We start from the raw sequence: 19,787 nt of genomic DNA on the forward strand, positions 1-19,787 counted from the left end.
GTGGCTGACGGCGCTGTGGCAGGGCCCCTGCGTGCCTTCTCTGCTTCCTCCACACAACCACCCCATAAAGTAGAGAAATGCCCCATCTTCAGACAAAACAGGGCGCAGTGACCTGGTCACAAGACACAAGCCTGCTCGGCACGCACCAGGCTGCCAGGTAGCGGCGGGACCGAGGGAACACAGGCACAGCGGACCCGGACCTTTCATAAGGCCCTCCGTGCCACACAGACGATACTGTTAAGAAAAATGCAGTGATTTCTTCCATCATGACCGCCCACCACCACCACCAAAAGCTCACTTCCTTTCACGACCCAATCCTGGCCATCTGAAAGCCAACAAAAAAGGCTAGAGATCAAAAAAATATAGGGCACGGCCACTATGGGGATATTTTGCAAGAAAGTTTTAAAATACAGGACTTGAGTGAAAAACTGAGTTACTTTTGTTTTTTTAAGTACAGCATTTTTTTGCTTCTGGCCGGGCCTGACTTCAGCCCTGTCCTGGCCTTTAGCTCTTGTCTGAAACTGGGGCCGATGTTAAGGAACTTGTTCTTTTGTGGCAGGTGTCCCCCAGGAGCTAAGGACACCTTCAAATCAAGCTCGTTATCTAAATCCTACCGTTGGGTAAAAAGTGTAATTTAATAGGTATAAAAAAGACCCTGTATCCGCTAAGACCAGAAGAGAGAGAGAAGGAGCAGCAGCGCCGCTTTCTGCCACCCCCTCCCAGGACATCTTAAGAAACCGGTGTGAACGGTTAAGACGCCTCATGAGAAACTAATTCCTCCCAGGAGAAAGGTGAAAATTTTAAAAACAACCCCCACCCCAAAGCTATCCTTTAAATAAATGGCATCTGACAACTACAAGCAAGATCTAGAAGGAAACGCAAGAAGGCAGCCTTAGCTTCCAGTCCTTGCCCCTGCTACCAACTGGCTTATCTTCGGACAAGTGGCTGAGTGTCTGCCTCAGGTTCTGCATCTTTAGAGCAAAGGAGAGGACAAAGTGATCAGAAATCTCTTCCAGTTTAGCACTCAGGCCTTAGTATTCGGGACTAAGATCCGCCAAACTCTACATCCAGAAGCAAGTCAAGTGTAACCGCACTCGCCAGAGACAAGCACCGGGAGCGTCTCAAGCTCCATCTTCTGCTCGCCGAGGAGTGGATACTCCCAGAACTACCCAGAACTTCATACATAAATGAACTCACTTCCCCACGCTGGACAGTTAGGCTGTTGTTAACATTCTACTGAGTGGTATCTTGTAAAGCGACCCCCGCAATACTACAGGTCTAAGGAGAGACAAAACCAAGTCAAGGCAACTGGCCCAGTATCATTCCGGCAAAATCGAAGGGAAGAGGATCAACGAGAGAAATGTAAAGACGCCAGTTCGGCCGGGACACAATGCCATCTGATGCAGAAATGGGACACCGACATTTTAAAGAGAATCAGGATAATTAGGTCTAAAGCAGTCCAGCACATGAAGCAGTCCCTCGGCCCAGACTGACCGTCCAAGGTCCTCTGGAGCAAAGTAACATCGTTAGGCTTAGTCTCACTATTAATCCAGAAGCAGCCGTTTCTCAGGTATCACTCACCTCTCTGGCTGCCAGAACAATTGTCGTTAGTTGTGAGCGATCACCCCACTCTGCTAAGAATGTTAACGTCAGAGCCTGAACAAAGATGGGCGAGATAAAATGCAGCCATCTTTTCTGGGGTATCGTGGTGCTGGCTCCCGTTTCAACATCTCCTGGTCCGTTTAAGAGCTTGGTTCGCTGAAACTAAATTTTTAAAAGGAGAGAGAGAGAGAGGGGCAGATTAATCCCAGGAAGCAAATCAAAATAGTACAAAATTACTTAATCTTTTAAAAAGTGTTTAAATTTTATAGACTATGCTCCCAGAAACTAAAATTACGTGACCCCAAACTTTTCTTCTGAACCTCTCACACACGACGACAAACACTATACTCTCAATTCTCCCATTCCTCTGCCACAAAATCAGGATTTACTGCGCACTCACCCTCCTCAATGCTGTGGGAAGCCACGTAACACACACGCATAGTTCCTGCTTCGCGGGAGCTTATCCCCGCGGGGGGAGGCGCCTGCCCACACGAGGTCGGCACTCGGCGCAGCGGCCCCGCCCACCACAGCCCCACTCGCCCCGAGACCCATCACCGACAGCCCTGAGATCGCAAACCGGGCGCGACAAGCCATCGACGAGCCATCTCTGGGTGGCCCGCACACATCACACGGGGAGGGACAGCCACTGACGAACCTCAGGACAGTGAGGGTGCTTAGCTGAGTGCTTTTTTGGTCCGGATATTTTATACTGCCATGACTTACTTCCTCGTCTTTTTTCTTTAATTCCGCTTGAACTTCTTCCAGTTCCTCTTGACCTTCATCTGGACTCATCTTCAAGCCTTCTCGAAGCATTCTAATGCCAAAAATGGCAAATAACGCCGTGGAAACATAGTACGTATACACCCTGGGGATGACGGTGGTGGCGTAGCCGAACAGAACTGGAAGAAAACGCAGCAGTGTGTCCAGTGAACGAGCATGCGCACAACCAACCCACGCAGTCGTGCACTTCGGGAATCCTAACTCAGCCCTGGTCTCGGGGCGCCTGGGGGGCTCAGGTCATGACCGCAGGGTCCGGGGACCAAGCCCCGTGTCTGCTCCTGCTCAGCGGCAGAGCTGGCTTGAGATTCTCTCTCCCTCTCCTCCTCCCCCACTCACACACACACTCTCTCTTTCAAATAAATAAATCTTTCTTTTTTTAAAAGATTTTATTTATTTATTTGACAGAGAGAGACCACAAGTAGGCAGAGAGGCAGGCAGAGAGAGAGGAGGAAGCAGGCTCCCTGCTGAGCAGAGAGCCCGATGCGCGACTCGATCCCAGGACCCTGAGATCCTGACCTGAGCCGAAGGCAGCGGCTTAACCCACTGAGCCACCCAGGCGCCCTCAAATAAATAAATCTTAACCCGAACTTTGTTCTAAAGGAAAATGGTTCAAATGAGAAGCTAATCTAATCCGTATTAAACCTTAAATAATTCCACTTCTTTCCCTCCACCAATTCTGGATGCTTCAATCAAGCCAGTGGTCTAATCCAATGAAATCGGCGGTCCCGTCCGGTCTGGCTAAAGATGGCACGTCTTCCCCGGGGAGATGACGAACTTCCTCTCCAGGCACACTCAGCCAGGCACTGGCTTGCCACGCGTCATGCAGGGCACAGTACCTCAGGGAGAAAGTTAACGCTGATGCCCTCTAAGGATCCTGGGATCCTATAACCTGGAAGCTGGGTACCACCTTCATATGTAAGCGGTATTTCTTCATCACAGTTCTTTAAATTATAAACTTCTATAATGAAACATCACGACAAGATTCTCATGGTAGGTGTGATTCCAACTCTGCTCCTTTTAAACTACTTGAATTAGATCTCATAAAAGAAAATTCCTATACATATATTGAAATAACATTTACAGCAGACTCAAATTTATTCAGTACCACTCTTTCCTATCATTAAAAAGAGGACAACTGTAGAAGTTATACAAAAAACTATACTTGGAACGATATCAAGAGTCCAGAGCCTAATTATGAAACACAATTATACCAGTATTCTCAGTTCAGTATTTAAAACTTAAAAACTATGGAAAGGCCAGAGGATGTTTCCATACACATAATTAATGCAATTACTTTAAGATTTTATTTATTTGACAGAGACACAGCAAGAGAGGGAACACAAGCAGGGGGAGTGGGAGAGGGAGAAACGGCCCTCCGCTAAGCATGGAGCCCAAGGCGGGTCTCGATCCCAGGGCCCTGAGATAATGACCTGAGCCAAAGGCAGAGGCTTTAACCGACTGAGCCACCCAGGCGCCCTAAATGCAATTACTCTCTACTTCACACACTCTTTTTATAAAATGAGGACACTTAAAATCTGCCTGAACACTAAATGTATAACCACATCAAATGTATTCCCAGTTCACTACATGACAAAATTGAAAATTTTAAAATCCTGTTTAGAAAGACATCAAATCTATGCTTATGTGTACATGTTTTAATTTTATGTATGAACATGTATATCTGCACAGATGTGTGTGCACATCCATGATACACCAATTTTCTAGCTCCGTCCACTGAAACAAGGCCACAAAGCAAAGACACCTCAGGAATGAGGCCACTTCAAGGGCAGACCCCGGTTTCTCGCGGCATTCCTCTGGAAAAGGCTCCTCAGGCAAACAGCTAACTCCAGGGCTGGGCAGACGGGCACAAGCTGCGCCTGCACTACCTCGTCAGGCGGGAAAACAAGCGTGAGCAAAACCAATGATGGGGAGCATGACATGAGGACCAGGAGCCGGCCTGCAGGGGCTCCCAGCAGTCGGATCTGGAACAATTTAAGCACATAGTTAAGTCATTAAAACCCACTGAAAATGTGAATTCCCAAGTTTATTACTGACAACACAGAGACAAGCCCATGGGATAGGAAGGAGCTCTTAGCGCCCTGTGCCGGGGCCCGTGGGCAACGGTGACGGGGCCCCAGCAGGAGAAAGCCACCGTTCCGCAGTCATCAAGGGAACGCTGACATCATGTGAGAATCAGCCCAACAGTGGGGACAGAGTATCCGTATTGTCTTACAGTGTCCCCTTAAAGTCTGCATTTTGCAGGGAAGAAGATACAAGCAAGAGAAATGCTGACATCAGTGAGGGACAGAGGGACATCGTGTTCTCCCAGACGTGACACTCTGAAGGGACAAACATCCCCTACGCCGTATTCTGGTCAAGAATACACAATCTTAAAGCAATCACGAGAAAACAGACAAACACAAGATGAGAAATCCATGAGAAGGGGAGGGAGTGTAGTCTTTAAAAAATATATTAATATTGTAAAACATGAGAAAAGGCTATGGAAGTATTTCAGATTAAAAGACTAAAAAGAACCAAATGTAATACCTTCCCTAGACTCGCTCCTCTACAGGAGGGGAAAAACTGCTAGTTTTAGGTCGGCTGACTAACACAGAGCTGGTAAAACATGCACCACTCTATCCATGTATATAAATCTGTATATAAATTATGTGTATATGTACATTCTTACCTACAAAGCATGTATAGGTCACGTATATTTACAAATATATAAAGCATGTATGTACATACACATGCATAATTTTATTTAGATATGGACAGGTCACAAACACTAAAGCAAATGAGGTAAAATGTTAACAGTGAATCTGGATAAAAGGTACATAGGTGTTTGTACTGTTTTATTTATGCAACTTTGTAAGTTCAAAATAATTTCCATAAAAGCTTTAAATTTAAAAATGGAATGAAGCAAGCCTCTTTAAGTCTCCTAAACTCAGTTTTCCTTCTACTTTCAGATAATCTAAAAAGCAAAACAAAAAAAAAACCCTGATACTTACAGACACTTCCAACGCCATGTTTTCTGCCTCACATCTCCAGAGAAAGCAGAAAACGACCTGCTTTCTTCTACTTTTTCTTCTCCTGGCTACTGTCCCTGTATTTCCTCCTGCTTTGGAAACCTTCCCTCAGACACTCAGGCACTTTTGCTCTGGGAACAGGGAGACGTTACTTGTCTTTAAGCAAGTACTTTGCAACAGTCAGAACAGAGCTGCACGTCCTGGTCCTTCTACACCTTGGCGATGTGGAAGTTCCCAGAAAAATCCCTTGGACGGAGACAGAGATCTGGGACTCGCCGACTTTCAGGTAATTAAGCTGAGAAACTCTGCATAAGGACACTGTGTGAAGGGGGGAAGACAGGCCAAGAATAAAACTGGGGGGAATATGAATATTCATTGGCACAAAATTTTCCCCCAGAGACAGAAACAGTAATTACCCTGTAAACACAGGGCGACACACGAGCCAAGAGAATAAAAAGGTGGGGACAGCCAGGAATGTGGCGTGAGGGGCTCACGGAAATGCAAACTGGACTCTAATGAGGAAAGCGGATCACTGAAGCCTTTCCGAGGGCGTCAGAAGCAGAAATCGGATGATGCGTGGAGAATGAGATGGGCGAAAGGCGAGGAGGAAGCAGCAATGGAACCCCGAAGCACACAGGACTAGACCGCGTCGTGGAAGGGCCGAGATCGGCCAGGTGAACCCCGCGGCGAAGTGAAGGGCCTGCCTAGCACTGAGCCCTCCAGCAGCGTCTGAGAGAGACAAGACCTACAAGTGCAAGCTCCAAACCCGGACTGACGCAGGGACAGACAAAGGGGCCACGATGACTACTTTCTCAAGGACTTCCCCAAAGTCTGACTTCTCTTTCCTAAAACTCATCTGCCTGACATGTGCTTCAGGTTAAGGAGTCAGTCAGGCTCCCCTTTCTCTCATCCCTTCTTCGCTTCCCTTCTGTCCCCTTTACAGCAGTGTGCCTTTTGCCCAGCTTTCTATGGTGCATCTCCCCAAAGTATGGAAAAATATAGACCCTCGGGCAGCAAAGAGGGGGGCCTAAAACCACTGGGGTCCTCATTCAAGGCATCATAAACCAGACACAAGGCTTTGGGGCTTCCCTGTCTTATGCAAGTTTCTGGTAAGGTCATGACATCAGAAATAATGGCATTTCGTTTACTGGAACTAACACTCAGGGCATTAGAAATACGGAGTTTCAGCCTTGGCAGGAATGACAGTTTTCACGGAGAAATCCTGCCTCTTTCATTCCCCAACCACTGCCAATGAATGCCTTTTCCCTAAGGCAGAGTCTTGTTACCACAAAGCAAAGAGAGCATCCGAAGGCAACACCAAAGACTGTGGGGTCTTCTCTCGCCCCAGTGACACTCCAAGCAGGCTGCCGTGTCTAAAGCGGAGTTGTCATGAGATGCGTGTCACATTCATTTCACTTCAAACACCAAGTCAAATGACTTCAGACCGAAAGCAAGCCCGGCCTGGATGATTTACTGTTCACCTATTAGAGCCACTACGGCAGGTCAGGCCGTAGACAGTTTCCGCAAACTGAACGACCTAACTCTGCAGCTCCCCGGCCTGGCAAAATGTATTCAAAATACATGATGTGATACAGTTTTTAAACAAAACTCCTTATTGGCAGAAGTACACTGAAATGAACAATATTCCCATTTTCTCGATCATTTCTAAATACAGCCAGTTAAACAAGGTACTTCTAAGGAAAAGACTAATGTGTATACGAAGAGTCATTGGATAAATTTCAGAGAAACTCTTTTTGGTATACTTGATGGTTTCCAATTCTCTGCTTTCAACAAAATCAAGAGCAGTATTTAAAATCTTACTTAGTGTTACTGCCAGCTGGTAAACCATTAAACATTATTGTGATGACAGACCAGTATATAATTTTTAGCCTAAAACTCAGGAGGACTCCAATGAACTGAGTACAGTTATAACAAAATTTCTTACTATCTACTTATTTAGGTCAATAAAATTTCCCCGCCTTTACCTCTCTATTAAAAAAACATAAAGATTAGAGTTGAGGCTAAACCTTACTTCATTTAGTCAATAAAAATATTTGTCCACAGACATATAAACTAATTAAAAGAACAGTTCTGGGGCGCCTGGGTGGCTCAGTCGGTTAAGCATTTGACTTTTGATCCTAGCTCAGTTCTCAATCTCAGGCTGAAGTCAAGCCCCACACTGGCCTCCACACTGGGCACAGAACCTGCTTAAAAACAAACAGTTCAATCATTTCATTAAGAGATGCATGTCCAAATTTGAAAAAATGTTTTAGGTAGTGTGATATACTAGCTAAACAAATGTAATATAAATGTATTTAGTTTGTGATATATTTTGCATTTAATCAACTGTGTACTATTAAGAACTGTAACTTCATCTATAAACAATAGTAACATTTGGAGACTTAAAGAAAACTGCCAGTCTCGGGTGCCTGGGTGGCTCAGTGGGGTAAGCCTCTCTCTGCCTTCGGCTCAGGTCATGGTCTCAGGGACCTGGGATCAAGCCAGGGCCATCATCGGGCTCTCTGCTCAGCAGGGAGCCTGCTTCCCCCCCAACCCTGCCTGCCTCTCTGCCTACTTGTGATCCCTCCCTCTGTCAAATAAATCAATCTTTAAAAAAACAAAGAAGAAGAAGAAAACTGTTAGTCTCTTTTAAAATTCAATTTATGGGGGCATCTGGGTGGCTCAGTTGGTTAAGCCTCCGACTCTTGACTTCTGATCAGATCGTGATCTCAAGGTCCTGAGATCAAATCCCACATCAGTCTCCACATTCAGCGAGGAGTCTGCTTGAGATTTTCTCTCCCTCTCTCCCAGCCCTCCCCCTGCATGTGCACTCTCTAAAATAACTAAATCAATCTTTAAAAAAATTTTTCCATTTGTATGCATATTTGTGCAGCAGATGACAGTGTTGACCAAGCTAGATCCGAACAAGCAAAATCCGTAAAAGATTTTGAGGCACAGAGTTATAATCATTTCTCTGGTATTATTCAAACTCATTCCCAACACACGACTTCACCAACAACTCGCTCCACTTTTCCTATTCTCTATATCAAAATTTGCTTTTGAAAAAAAAATTGTTTTTATTATGAATTATGAATAACACTAAAGCAAACTTCTAAAATGTGAGAAGTAGATTATTTTAATCTGTAAAATATTCATGTGTAATAGGTTTAACATGACATAAACCATAACAGGCATCCAAGCAGCCAAAAACGAATTTGCTCTGTATTTGAAGAACTAGCTTCCATGCAAGTTCGGAGAGGTGCGGAGGGGTGAAGGACCCAGCACCCGCAACACTACACAGACCTCAGCCCTCCAAGGGAAATGGGAACTCGGCGTGATCGTCTCCACTCCACAGAGGGGGCACTGAGGCTCACTGGTTAAGGAACTAACTCATCAGCAGGCCACTACTAGCAGTGAGGTTCCCACCAAGGCCTGACTCACAGGGGAAAGCTGTTTTCCGCCCGACTGGGTCGCTTGGGGTGGTTTCTGAAACAGCGACTCAACTATGCTTCATGATTTTGTGTTAAGTTTACTTTCTCGTGGTCTAATTCTTTGAAAAACTGAAGCCGATACAACAGTAACACAAACTGGGAATCTGAGAACATTTCATCCCTGTATTATAATGGGTAAGAAGAGCTTAATCAAACACAACAAACTGAAAGTGACTCTTGTTACTGATTACTGTATGTCCTTCAACAGCTACTGCTTTCCAACATGCCCTTGAAATGTCCTGCAATCTATAATCCTCTGTTGGGACTTGAGTCCTATTTCTAAGAAATCAGACAGAAGCTTATCTGGACTGAAAAACAAACAAACAAACAAACAAACCAAACAAACAAAAAAACCCAGAAGGGTATACACAGGCAAACCAAGGATAAAAAACTAGTGAATAAATGAGGAGTATGGATCTGGGCTGTGACGAGCTGAAATTTTTTAAAATTACTGTTATGTTAGTCACCATACAGCACATCATTAGTTTTTGATGTAATGTTCCATGATTCATTGTTTCCGTGTAACATCAGTGCTCCATGCAATCCGTGCCCTCCTTAATACCCATCACCAGGCTCACCCATACCTCCTCCCCTCTAAAGCCCTCAGTTTGTTTCCCCAAGTCCATAGACTCTCATGGATCATTTTTCCCTTCCTTCTCTTAATGTCCTCCATGCTACTCCTTCCGTTCCACAGGTAAGTGAAACCATGTAAGACTTTGTTTGACTTTTAGCATAATTTCCTCCAGTCCCATCCATGTTGATGCAAAAGTTGGGTATTCATCCTTTCTGATGGCTAATATTCCATTGTGTATATGGACCACATCTTCTTTATCCATTTGTCTATTAAAGGGCATCTTGGCTCTTTCCATAGTTTGGCTATTGTGGACATTGCCGCTATGAACGTTGGGGTGCATGTGGCCCTTCTTTTCACTACATCTGTATCTTTGGGGTAAATACCCAGTGGTGCAATTGCTAGGTCACAGGGTAGCTCTATTTTTAATTTTTTGAGGAACTTCCATACAGTTTTCCAAAGTGGCTGCACCAATTTTCATTCCCACCAACAAGTGTAAGAGGGTTCCCCTTTCTCCACACCCTCAAGAATACTTACCATTTCTTGCCATGTCGATTTTTGTCATTCTAACTGGTGTAAAGTGGTATGTCATTGTGATTTTGATTTCAATTTCCCTGATAGCTAATGATGATGAACATTTTTTCGTGTGTCTGTTGGCCATTTTTATGTCTTCTTTGGAGAAGTGCCTGTTAGTGTCTTCTACCGATTTTTTTTTTTAAGATTTTATTTATTTATTTGACAGACAGAGATCACAAGTAGGCAGAGAGGCAGGCAGCAGGCAAAGAGTGAGAGAGGAGAAAGCAGGCTCCCTGCTGAGCAGAGAGCCCGATGTGGGGCTCCATCCCAGGACCCTGGGATCATGACCTGAGCCAAAGGCAGAGGCTATAACCCACTGAGCCACCCAGGCGCCCCCTTCTACCGATTTTTTTGACATGATTATCTGTTTTGTGTGTGTTGAGTTTGAGAAGTTCTCTATAGATCTTGGATATCAGCCCTCCGTCTATAGTGTCATTTGCGTATCTTCTCCCACTCTGTGGGTTGCCTCTTTGTTTTATTGACTGTTTCCTTTGCTGTGCAGAAGCTTTTGATCTTGATGAAGTCCCCAAAGTTCATTTTCCATTTTGTTTCCCTTGCCTTTGGAGACAAGTCTTGAAAGAAGTTGCTGTGGCCAGTGTCAAAGAGGTTATGTTCTCCTATGTTCTCCTCTAGGATTTTGATGGATTCCTGTCTCACACTGAGGTCTTTCATCCACTTAGAGTTTATCTTTGTGTCTGGTATAAGAGTACGGTCCAGTTCCATTCTTCTGTATATAGCTGTCCAATTTTCTCAGCACCATTTACTGAAGAGACTTTTTTCCACTGGACATTTTTTCCTGTTTTGTTGAAGATTAGTTGACCATAGGGTTGAGGATCCATATCTGAGCTTTCTACTCTGTTCCACTGATCTATGTGTCTGTTTTTGTGCCAGTACCATGCTGTCCTGGTGATCACAGCTTTGTAATATAGCTTGAAACCAGGCAATGTGATGCCCTCAGCTTTTTCTTTTTCAACATTTCCTTAGCGATTCGGGGTCTTTTCTTGTTTAATACAAATTTTAGGACTGTTTGTTCCAGCACTTTGAAAAATGCCATTGGCATTTTGATTGGGATGGCACTGAAAGTACAGATTGCTCAGGGTAGCATAGACATTGTCACAAAGTTTATTCTTCCAATCCCTGAGCATGGACTGTTCTTCCATCTTTCTAGTGTCTTCTTCAATTTCTATCATGAGTGTTTTGTACTTCCAAGTACTAACCAAGTAAAGCATATATTCTTTACTTGGATTAGGTTTATTCCAAGGTATCTTGTGGTTTTGGTGCTATTGTAAATGGAATCCATTCTCTAATTTCTCTTTCTACAGTTGCATTGTTAGTGTATCAGAAAGCAACCTGATTTCTGGACGCTGATTTTGTATCCTGCCACATTACTAAATTACTGTATGAGTTCTAGTAATTTCGGGATGGAGACTTTGGGGTTTTCCACATAGAGGATCATGTCATCTGTGAAGAGAAAGTTTGACTTCTTTGCCAATTTGAATACCTCTCATTTCTTTTTGTTGTCTGATTGCTGTTGCTAGGCCTTCTAGTACTGCGTTGAACAATAGTGGTGATGGTGGGCATCCTTGTCATGTTCCTGATCTCAATGGGAAGGCTCTTAGCTTTCCCCCACTGAGAATGATACTCGCTGTAGGGTTTTTCATAGATGGATTTTATGAAGCTGAGGAATGTTCTCTCTATCCCTATACTCTGAAGAGTTTTAATCAGAGAAGGATGCTATATTTTGTCAAATGCTTTTTCTGCAATCAATTGAGAGGACTATATGGTTCTTCTCTCTTCTCTATGTCTTCTGTCACACTGATTGATTTGTGAACATCGAACTACCCTTGCATCCCAGGGATAAATCCCACCTAGTCATGATGGATAATCTTTTTAATGTACTGTTGGATCCTATTAGCTAGGACCTTGTTGAGAATTTTGGCATCCACATTCATCAGGGATACGGGTCTCAAATTCGCTGGTTTGGGGACCAAGGTAATGTTGGCCTTATAGAAAGAGACTGGAAGCCCTGGACGCTTGTTTTTTGGGAGGTTTTTGATCACTGCTTCGATCTCGTAATGGGTTATTGGTCTATTCAGGTTGTCAATTTCTTCCTGTTTCAGTCTTGGCAGTTTACAGGTTTCCAGGAATGCATCAACTTCTTCCAGGTTGCTTAATTTATTGTGATATAGCTGTGGATAATAATTTCTAATAATTGTATTTATTTCCTTTGTGTTAGTTGTGATCTCTCCCCTTTTGTTCATAATTTTATTAATTTGGGTCCTTTCTCTTTTCTTTTGGATAAGTCTGGCCAGTGGTCTGTCAATCTTATTAATTCTGTCAAAGAACCAGCTTCTAGTTTCATTAACATGTTCTACTGTATTTCTGATTTCTAATTCATTGATCTCTCCTCTAATCCTAGTAATTTCCCTTCTCATGTGTGGGTTAGGTTTAATTTGTTGTTGATTCTCCAGATCTTTAAGGTGTAAAGACAGTGTGTGTATTCAGGACTTTCCTATTGTTTTGAGTGAGGCTTAGATGGCTATGTATTTCTTCCTTAGGACCACCTTTGCCGTAGGCAGTAGGTTTTGGATCTATGTGTCTTCGTTCTCATTGGTTTCCATAAATTGATTAAGTTCTTCTTTGATTTCCTGATGGGTCCCCAAATATTGTTGAGCAGGATGGTCTTCAGCTTCCAAGTGTCTGAACTTCTTCCAAACTTTGAAATTTTAATTTTAAAAGTACAACATGGTTTTTAGTAATGTACGTAACTGAAACTATTTTCTGTTTACTTAATTCTGGAACTGTGTCAACCCAAGTGCACCTGACTAGCTAGTCAATGACTCAGTGCCCCACACCATGCTTTCTCCTCAATTCAATAAGGTCATGGAGGAGGAAAAAAGCACACTCACCTGATAAGCACGTCATTAGGCCCAAGGCCAGCATAGCCCCAGCCAACACCGTCAGCCGATTATAGCGCATTGCCATGATGGCTGCTATAAAAAATGTCTTATCACCCAGTTCAGACACAATGATAACTGATATGGCAGCAACAAATGCATGGATAAATCCCAAGTTCGTCTGGGTAGCTGGATCTTCTTTATTGCCATGAACCGGGGCAGCTGGTGTAAATCCTTTCTGAAATAAAAAAGATACATACAGCTGTATCAGCTATTTTTTGGAAAAAATCATTACTTAAAATTCTTTTTTTTTTTTTTTTAAAGATTTTATTTATTTATTTGACAGAGAGAGATCACAAGTAGGCAGAGAGGCAGGCAGACAGAGAGAGAGGAGGAAGCAGGCTCCCTGCTGAGCAGAGAGCCCGATGTGGGACTCGATCCCAGGACCCTGAGATCATGACCTGAGCCGAAGGCAGCGGCTTAACCCACTGAGCCACCCAGGCGCCCCTTAAAATTCTTTTATTTTTCAATGTGAACTGAAGCTTTTCTGTCACTATCATTAACTCACTAAGCACTCTGAAAGCCATTTGTAATGACCAAAAACTTCTAACTGATAGATGCTACAATGCAGATCAAAGTATAATTCTGCAAAATAATTTTTTTAAGGAGACCAGCTACAGCCAAATATTAAAATTACTCTATTTCCCAAGCACTGGAGATTAGTTCTTAGCTATGTCTCATTCAAATTTTTATTTGTAACTTGAATGGAAGAGTCAGATATATTTACTAAACATTCAAGTCAAAGGAAGCAGAGAGAAGTTGCTTTAACATTTTACAGGGCAAAATAGGATCTAGAAAGTTCTCAACAGGCTAGAGCAAGAAATGGCTCTAGCTGTGATTTAATATAGCTGGACATAAAAATACATAGAGAACTTATAAAATACCAAAAAACCCCAATAATCTGATTAAAATGGGCAGAGGACCCAAACAGATATTTTCCCAAAGACATCCAGACGGCCAACAGCCACATGGAATGACGCCCCACATCACTCATCATCAGGGAAATGCAAATCACAACCACAATGAGGTACCACCTCACACCTGTCAGAATGGCTAGGATCATAAAGATAAGATACACAAGTTGGTGAGGACGTGGAGAAAAAGGAACCCTCGTGCACCTGGTGGGAATGTAAACTGATGCAGCCAATGTGGAAAACAGTACGGGGGCTCTTCAAAAACTTAAAAATAGAACGACCCTAGGAACCAGTACAGAGTATTTACCCAAAGCAAACAAAAACACTAATTTGAAAAGATCTATGCACTTCTATGTTTACTGCAGCATTATTTAAAATAGCCAGACAGGGAAAGAACCTAAGTGTTCACCAACAAAAGAAGAAACAGTATTCTCTCTCTCACACACACACACACACGCACGCAATGAGTATTACTCAGCCATTAAAAAAATGAGTCTTGAGGGGCACCTGGGTGGCTCAGTGGGTTAAAGCCTCTGCCTTCAGCTCGGGTCATGCTCCCAGGGTCCTGGGATCGAGCCCCGCATCGGGCTCTCTGCTCGGCAGGGAGCCTGCTTCCTCACCTGCCTCTCTGCCTACTTGTGATCTCTGTCAAATAAATAAATAAATAATGAGTCTTGAGGCGCCTGCATGGCTCAATCCGTTAAGCATTTGCCTTGACCTCTCACGTCATGATCCTGGGGTCCTGGGATCAGCGCCCTGAGTCGGGCTCCCTGCTCAGTGGGAGTCTGCTTCTCCCTCTCCCATTACCCCTGCTTGTGTGCTCTCTCTCTAATAAATACATAAAGTCTTTAAAAAAAAAATAAGATCTTGCCACTGCAACAACACGGACAGACCTAGAGGGTATTATGGTAAGCGAAACCAGAGAAAGACAATAACATCTGGTTTCACTTACGCATAGAATCTAAAAAACAAAACAAAAAAGCAAGCAAAACACAGGAACAGACTCATAATTGCAGAGAACTGATAGTTGCCAGAGGGGTGGGGGTGGGAGGACGGGCAAAATGGGGGAAGGGGAGTGGGGGTACAGGCCTGCAGCTACGGAGGGAGTGCATCATGGGAAAGAAGGACAGCCCAGGGAATACGGTCAACGGTGCATGGTTACCTTGTCTGGTGACAGACAGTAGGCACACCTGTGAGGTAGCAACCATACACAGCTGTCGCATCACCATGCTGTGCATCTGAAACTCCCGTAATGCTGCGTGTCAACTACACGTCAATAAAAAAAATTAAAACTGGGGCACCTGGGTGGCTCAGTTGGTTAAGCAACTGCCTTCGGCTCAGGTCATGATCCTGGAGTCCCAGGATCAAGTCCCACATCAGGCCCTCTGCTCATCAGGGAGTCGGCTTCTCCCTCTGCCCCTTGCCCCTTTCACGCTCACTCTCTCTCTCTCAAATAAATAAAATCTTTTAAAAAAAAATTAAAACTTAAAAAGATGTACACATACAGAGCTGGATATATGACAGTGCTATGCCAGTGTCTAAACAATCCTAGGAGGTGTCTCGTGGTCTAATAAAAAACGACAAACCTGGGGTGCCTGGGTGGCTCAGTGGGTTAAGCCTCTGCCTTCGGCTCAGGTCATGACCTCAGGGTCCTGGGATCGAGCCCTGCATCGGGCTCTCTGCTCAGCGGGGAGCCTGTTTCCCCCTCTCTCTCTGCCTTTCTCTCTGCCTACTGTGATCTCTCTCTGTGTTAATTAAAAAAAAAAAAACAAAAAAAAACAAAAAAAACCCGAGAAACCTAAGTCTTGGTTGGCATTAAGGTCATTTTAAGCTGAAATGTGACCATGCTCCAAGAAGCAAGAAGTACCTGAAGTACTTTTTAATAGGTAGTGACAAGTCCATTATTCTGTGTTGCCCAGCTCTCACCCAAAGTCCTGCACAGTTCTGGGGCACCACCGTGGAGAAGGCTCTGCCCCCTGAAGATCATCCCAGACAGAAGAGGCTCTCAAGCTAGGGGGTGGCAGGCTGTTGAGAGGCCACGACCAGCCTGTGTCAGCTAAGAATGTTTTTTATAGAAGCATCTGGGTGGCTCAGTCATTAAGCATCTGCCTTCAGCTCGGGTCATGATCCCGGGATCAAGTCCCGCATTGGGCTCCCTGGTCCTCAGGAAGCCTGTTCTTCCTCTCCCTCTCCCCCTGCTCATGTCCCCTCTCTGGATACGTCTCTCTCTCTCTGTGTCCAAAAAATAAAATCCTTAAAAGAAAGAATTTTTTTTTTACATTTTTAAGGGGTTGCAAAAAATAAAAAGAGGGGCAGAAAGGGGAGAGATGGAAGAAGGAAGGGAAAATTATGCAACAGAGACCTTAAAAACCTAAAATATTACCTGGCCCGTTAAAAAAAAGTTTCCAACTCAGGCTCTAAAACAATCAAAGAAGAGACAAAGAGAAACTAGGTGCCTATGTTCCCATGGCCGCAAAAAGTCTGCGGGTCTGTATCTACACTGCGGGGTCCCAAGAGATAGAACTAGAAAGTCGCAGGTGCTAGCTTTAGGGGGCAGATTTTAGCTTCCCCTAGAGAAAAGAGTTCTCCCCCAAGCCAGCCATGTGAGGCCATACTGGATGGCTAGAGAAGGCAGCCAGTCTCCTCCTCTGTGTCAGAGTTCCAGAGAAGAGGCCCTCCCCTCACAGGACATGCACTGTGTCGGAGGTCCGCCACCAGGACCATTTTGTCCCTCAGGGGTCTTAACGCAATGTCCAGAGACGCTGTCACAACTGAGGGTGAACTCCTGGCATGTGACAGGCAAAAGCCACAGGTGCTGCTATGGACAGATCGCCATGCTCAGGACGGCCCCAACGTCCACAGCGAAGAATTCATCTCTAGTTCCCAGGCCGGGAAACTGTGGGCTAGACAAATCGCTTCTGAATGTCTCCTCCCAGCCTAACAGCCAACCTTTAATTAACTTTTAAAGCCCATGAATCTCTAGAAACCTAAGAGATGAAAAAAAGAAAGAAACTCCAGAAACACATATGATATTTGACAGGGTAAAAAACAGAAGTATTTTGATTTACAAAGGTCCTAGTCAGAGATGTCAGAGGTTAAGAATAAAATTCTAAATTCTTAGTGCACACGGCATTCCTCAACTCACGACAGGAACGGGAGTCCCAATTCCACAGTAAAGATCAGCAAGATTTAAGCATTTATCAGACGAGACCTCTGAGCTAAAAACTGGGGCAATTTAATGTTTTAGAAAATATCTGATGTTAGGACTAAATCAAAAGGACAGCCTTGGAAGCCAGCTCTTTATTAACCAACTACCATTTTAAGAAATTCTTGCTTTCTTGGGCACTTGGGTGGCTCAGTTGGTTGAGCGACTGCCTTCAGCTTAGGTCCTGGTCCCGGAGTCCAGGGATGGAGCCCCACATCGGGCTCTTCCCAGCGGGGAGTCTCCTTCTCCCTCTGACCTTCCCTCCTCTCCTGCTCTCTCAAATAAACAAACTCTTAAAAAAAAAGAAATTCTTGCTTTCTCTCCATGACCATTTTAGCTCCATCTATGCTGACGGTCCTTTAATGATGAGCTTCCTTTCTCTTCAAATACCCTAGATCATTAAGCATCATTAAAAAAAATAAGCATTTCAACTTGGCTCTCATTAATACAACCATTTTCCTCCTGTATGAAGGAATTTCACTGCAAAGTATTTAGGATCTGAAATCCAAGAAAACGTTTAGGAATAAATATACACCATTTATAATCAATTAGCTCTAAGCTCAAAACCAGAAAATGTTTACTTTTAAAAACACAGGGATCAAAACTGCGTATTCTCCTGACCTTATAATTCCCAACCATAAAGCCCTGGACTTATTACTCAGCCTGTTTCTCTGTGATATGACGACAAAATAAAACTTGCCTTGCAAGGACAACAAAACAAAAAACCACATATTCTTAAAAACTTGCTATATATACAACACAAGAAAATCAACCTGCAGCTTTTATCATATATTAGGCTAGTCTTGGAAATCCAAAAAAATAGTGTTAAACCACCAACCACTGTGATAAGAATTGAAAACTGAAGCATCAGGGTATTACGGAGGTCGATTTTTAAAACTTTAAAAAATTTTTAAAATGCTAATAACAGGGTCAGAAAATGATCACTGGTTGTCAAAGACCTAACTGCTTACAGTGTGCAGGGAGCGTCTCCTTTTTCTAATTCACCTTCAGGGTAACTTGTAGCGGTTTAATGCGTGGCTCTGGAATCAGACTGCCCGGGGCCACAGCCAAGGCCTTACCACTTACTGTACGACCTTGGGCCCAGAAGCTTACCTCCCCGTGACTCAAGCTGTAGGGCTGCTGTGAAAATTAAATGAGCTCCCACACAGAAAGCTTTAGGATGATGCCTAGCCACATAGAGGCACTCAGGGACACACAGCAACCACAATGTACCACAATGGCCAGTTTCATCCCTGTAAAACGAAATTGGTTCGTTAAGTTGGTCACTAACGATAAGCCTCACGCTCCCTATGGAAGAATGGGCCAGAGCAGCAGCGTCCAGCAGAAAATAACGCAAGCCACAGAATTTACATTTTCTGGTAGCCACGTTTTAAAAATGTAAAAACAGATAAAGTTACTTTTAATAATATTTTACTCAACCCGACATAGCCAAAGCACTACTCTGGGAACATGGCATTCCTTTTTCTCCACATGGACATCTACCTACTCAGCACACCCAGCTCACGCACGTCCCCACTTCCAAGCCACAGTTTTCCAGTGCGGAAGGAGGGCCACATGGCTCGGGCTACAGTTCTGGGCAGCGCAACACAAGAATCTGTTGAGCTTCTGATAACCACCAGCCTTCAGTCACGCAGTCCTACCGCCCTTCCTACATCCTTTTTCTGATTCGCCTTGGTTCCCCAAGATCCAGTTTACAGAGAAGCTCGTAAGCAAGTCCTAGCCCGACGCCTCCCACCCCTAACCACCTGCGAGCCTCAGGAGAAAGTGAATGCATTCCGTGGGCACGGCAGGTACACGTCTGAAGCGAAGTTTATGACAGGAGCCCTAGGGGAGTTCATCTCTCTGTACTAGAAACATGTGCAAATGTAATGTCATCCGTAGTAACAGACGACAAAGTAACTAAATGTCCATCGACAGGGAACTGGTTAAACAAAGGGTTGCTCTGTGTATCAGAATGTTTTCTAAAATAGAAGAAAAGTAAAAATTAGAATGTTTTATTTATACCAATAAAGAAAAATCGGGAAGATATTTTTAAATTGGAAAAAAGCAGCTATTATGCGTGTAGTCATTGTGTGTGTGTGTGTGGAGGGGTGCGGAGGGAGGGCGGTATAGTACGGTATCGCTGTTAATGCATGCCAGGTCTCAGTGATCAGTTAACAGGGGGTGTTTACAGGAAAGAAACCAGGATGACCACAACAGGAGTTGGCAAACTTTTTCTTTGAGAGAGAGAGACAGTGAGAGAGAGCATGAGCGAGGAGAAGGTCAGAGAGCGAAGCAGACTCCCCATGGAGCTGGGAGCCCGATGTGGGACTCGATCCCGGGACTCCAGGATCACGCCCTGAGCCGGAGGCAGTCGTCCAACCAACTGCGCCACCCAGGCGTCGGCAAACTTTTTCTTAAAGGGACAATGTTTAATCTCACGGGCCACAAAGTCTCTGCGGTAACTACGCAACCCCAGATGTTGGAGCTGGAGAACAGCCACAGAGACTTTAATGAAAGAGCATTGCTCTGCTCCAGTAAAAAACTTTCTTTATGGGGCACCTGGATGGCTCAGTGGGTTAAGCCTCTGCCCTTGGCTCAGGTCATGATCTCAGGGTCCTGGGATCGAGCCCCAAATCGGGCTCTTTCCTCAGCGGGGAGC

The 19,787-nt window shown here is 44.3% G+C and overlaps 1 protein-coding gene across 1 annotated transcript in view; it reads right to left on the bottom strand.

The window, feature by feature from the left end:
- TMEM165 (transmembrane protein 165) overlaps positions 1-19,787 on the bottom strand; it is a 31,294-nt gene that overhangs the window by 3,932 nt on the left and 7,575 nt on the right. Inside the window, exons 2-4 of the mRNA XM_044226116.1 lie at positions 12,959-13,184; positions 2,326-2,501; positions 1,582-1,764 (exon numbers count right to left, since the gene is read on the bottom strand). Of these exons, the coding sequence (XP_044082051.1) occupies positions 1,582-1,764; positions 2,326-2,501; positions 12,959-13,184 (585 nt within the window). The remainder of the gene's footprint in view (positions 1-1,581; positions 1,765-2,325; positions 2,502-12,958; positions 13,185-19,787) is intronic.

The sequence above is a fragment of the Neovison vison genome, chromosome 11 (genome assembly GCF_020171115.1).
Source record: "Neovison vison isolate M4711 chromosome 11, ASM_NN_V1, whole genome shotgun sequence".
Classification (NCBI taxonomy): domain Eukaryota; kingdom Metazoa; phylum Chordata; class Mammalia; order Carnivora; family Mustelidae; genus Neogale; species Neogale vison.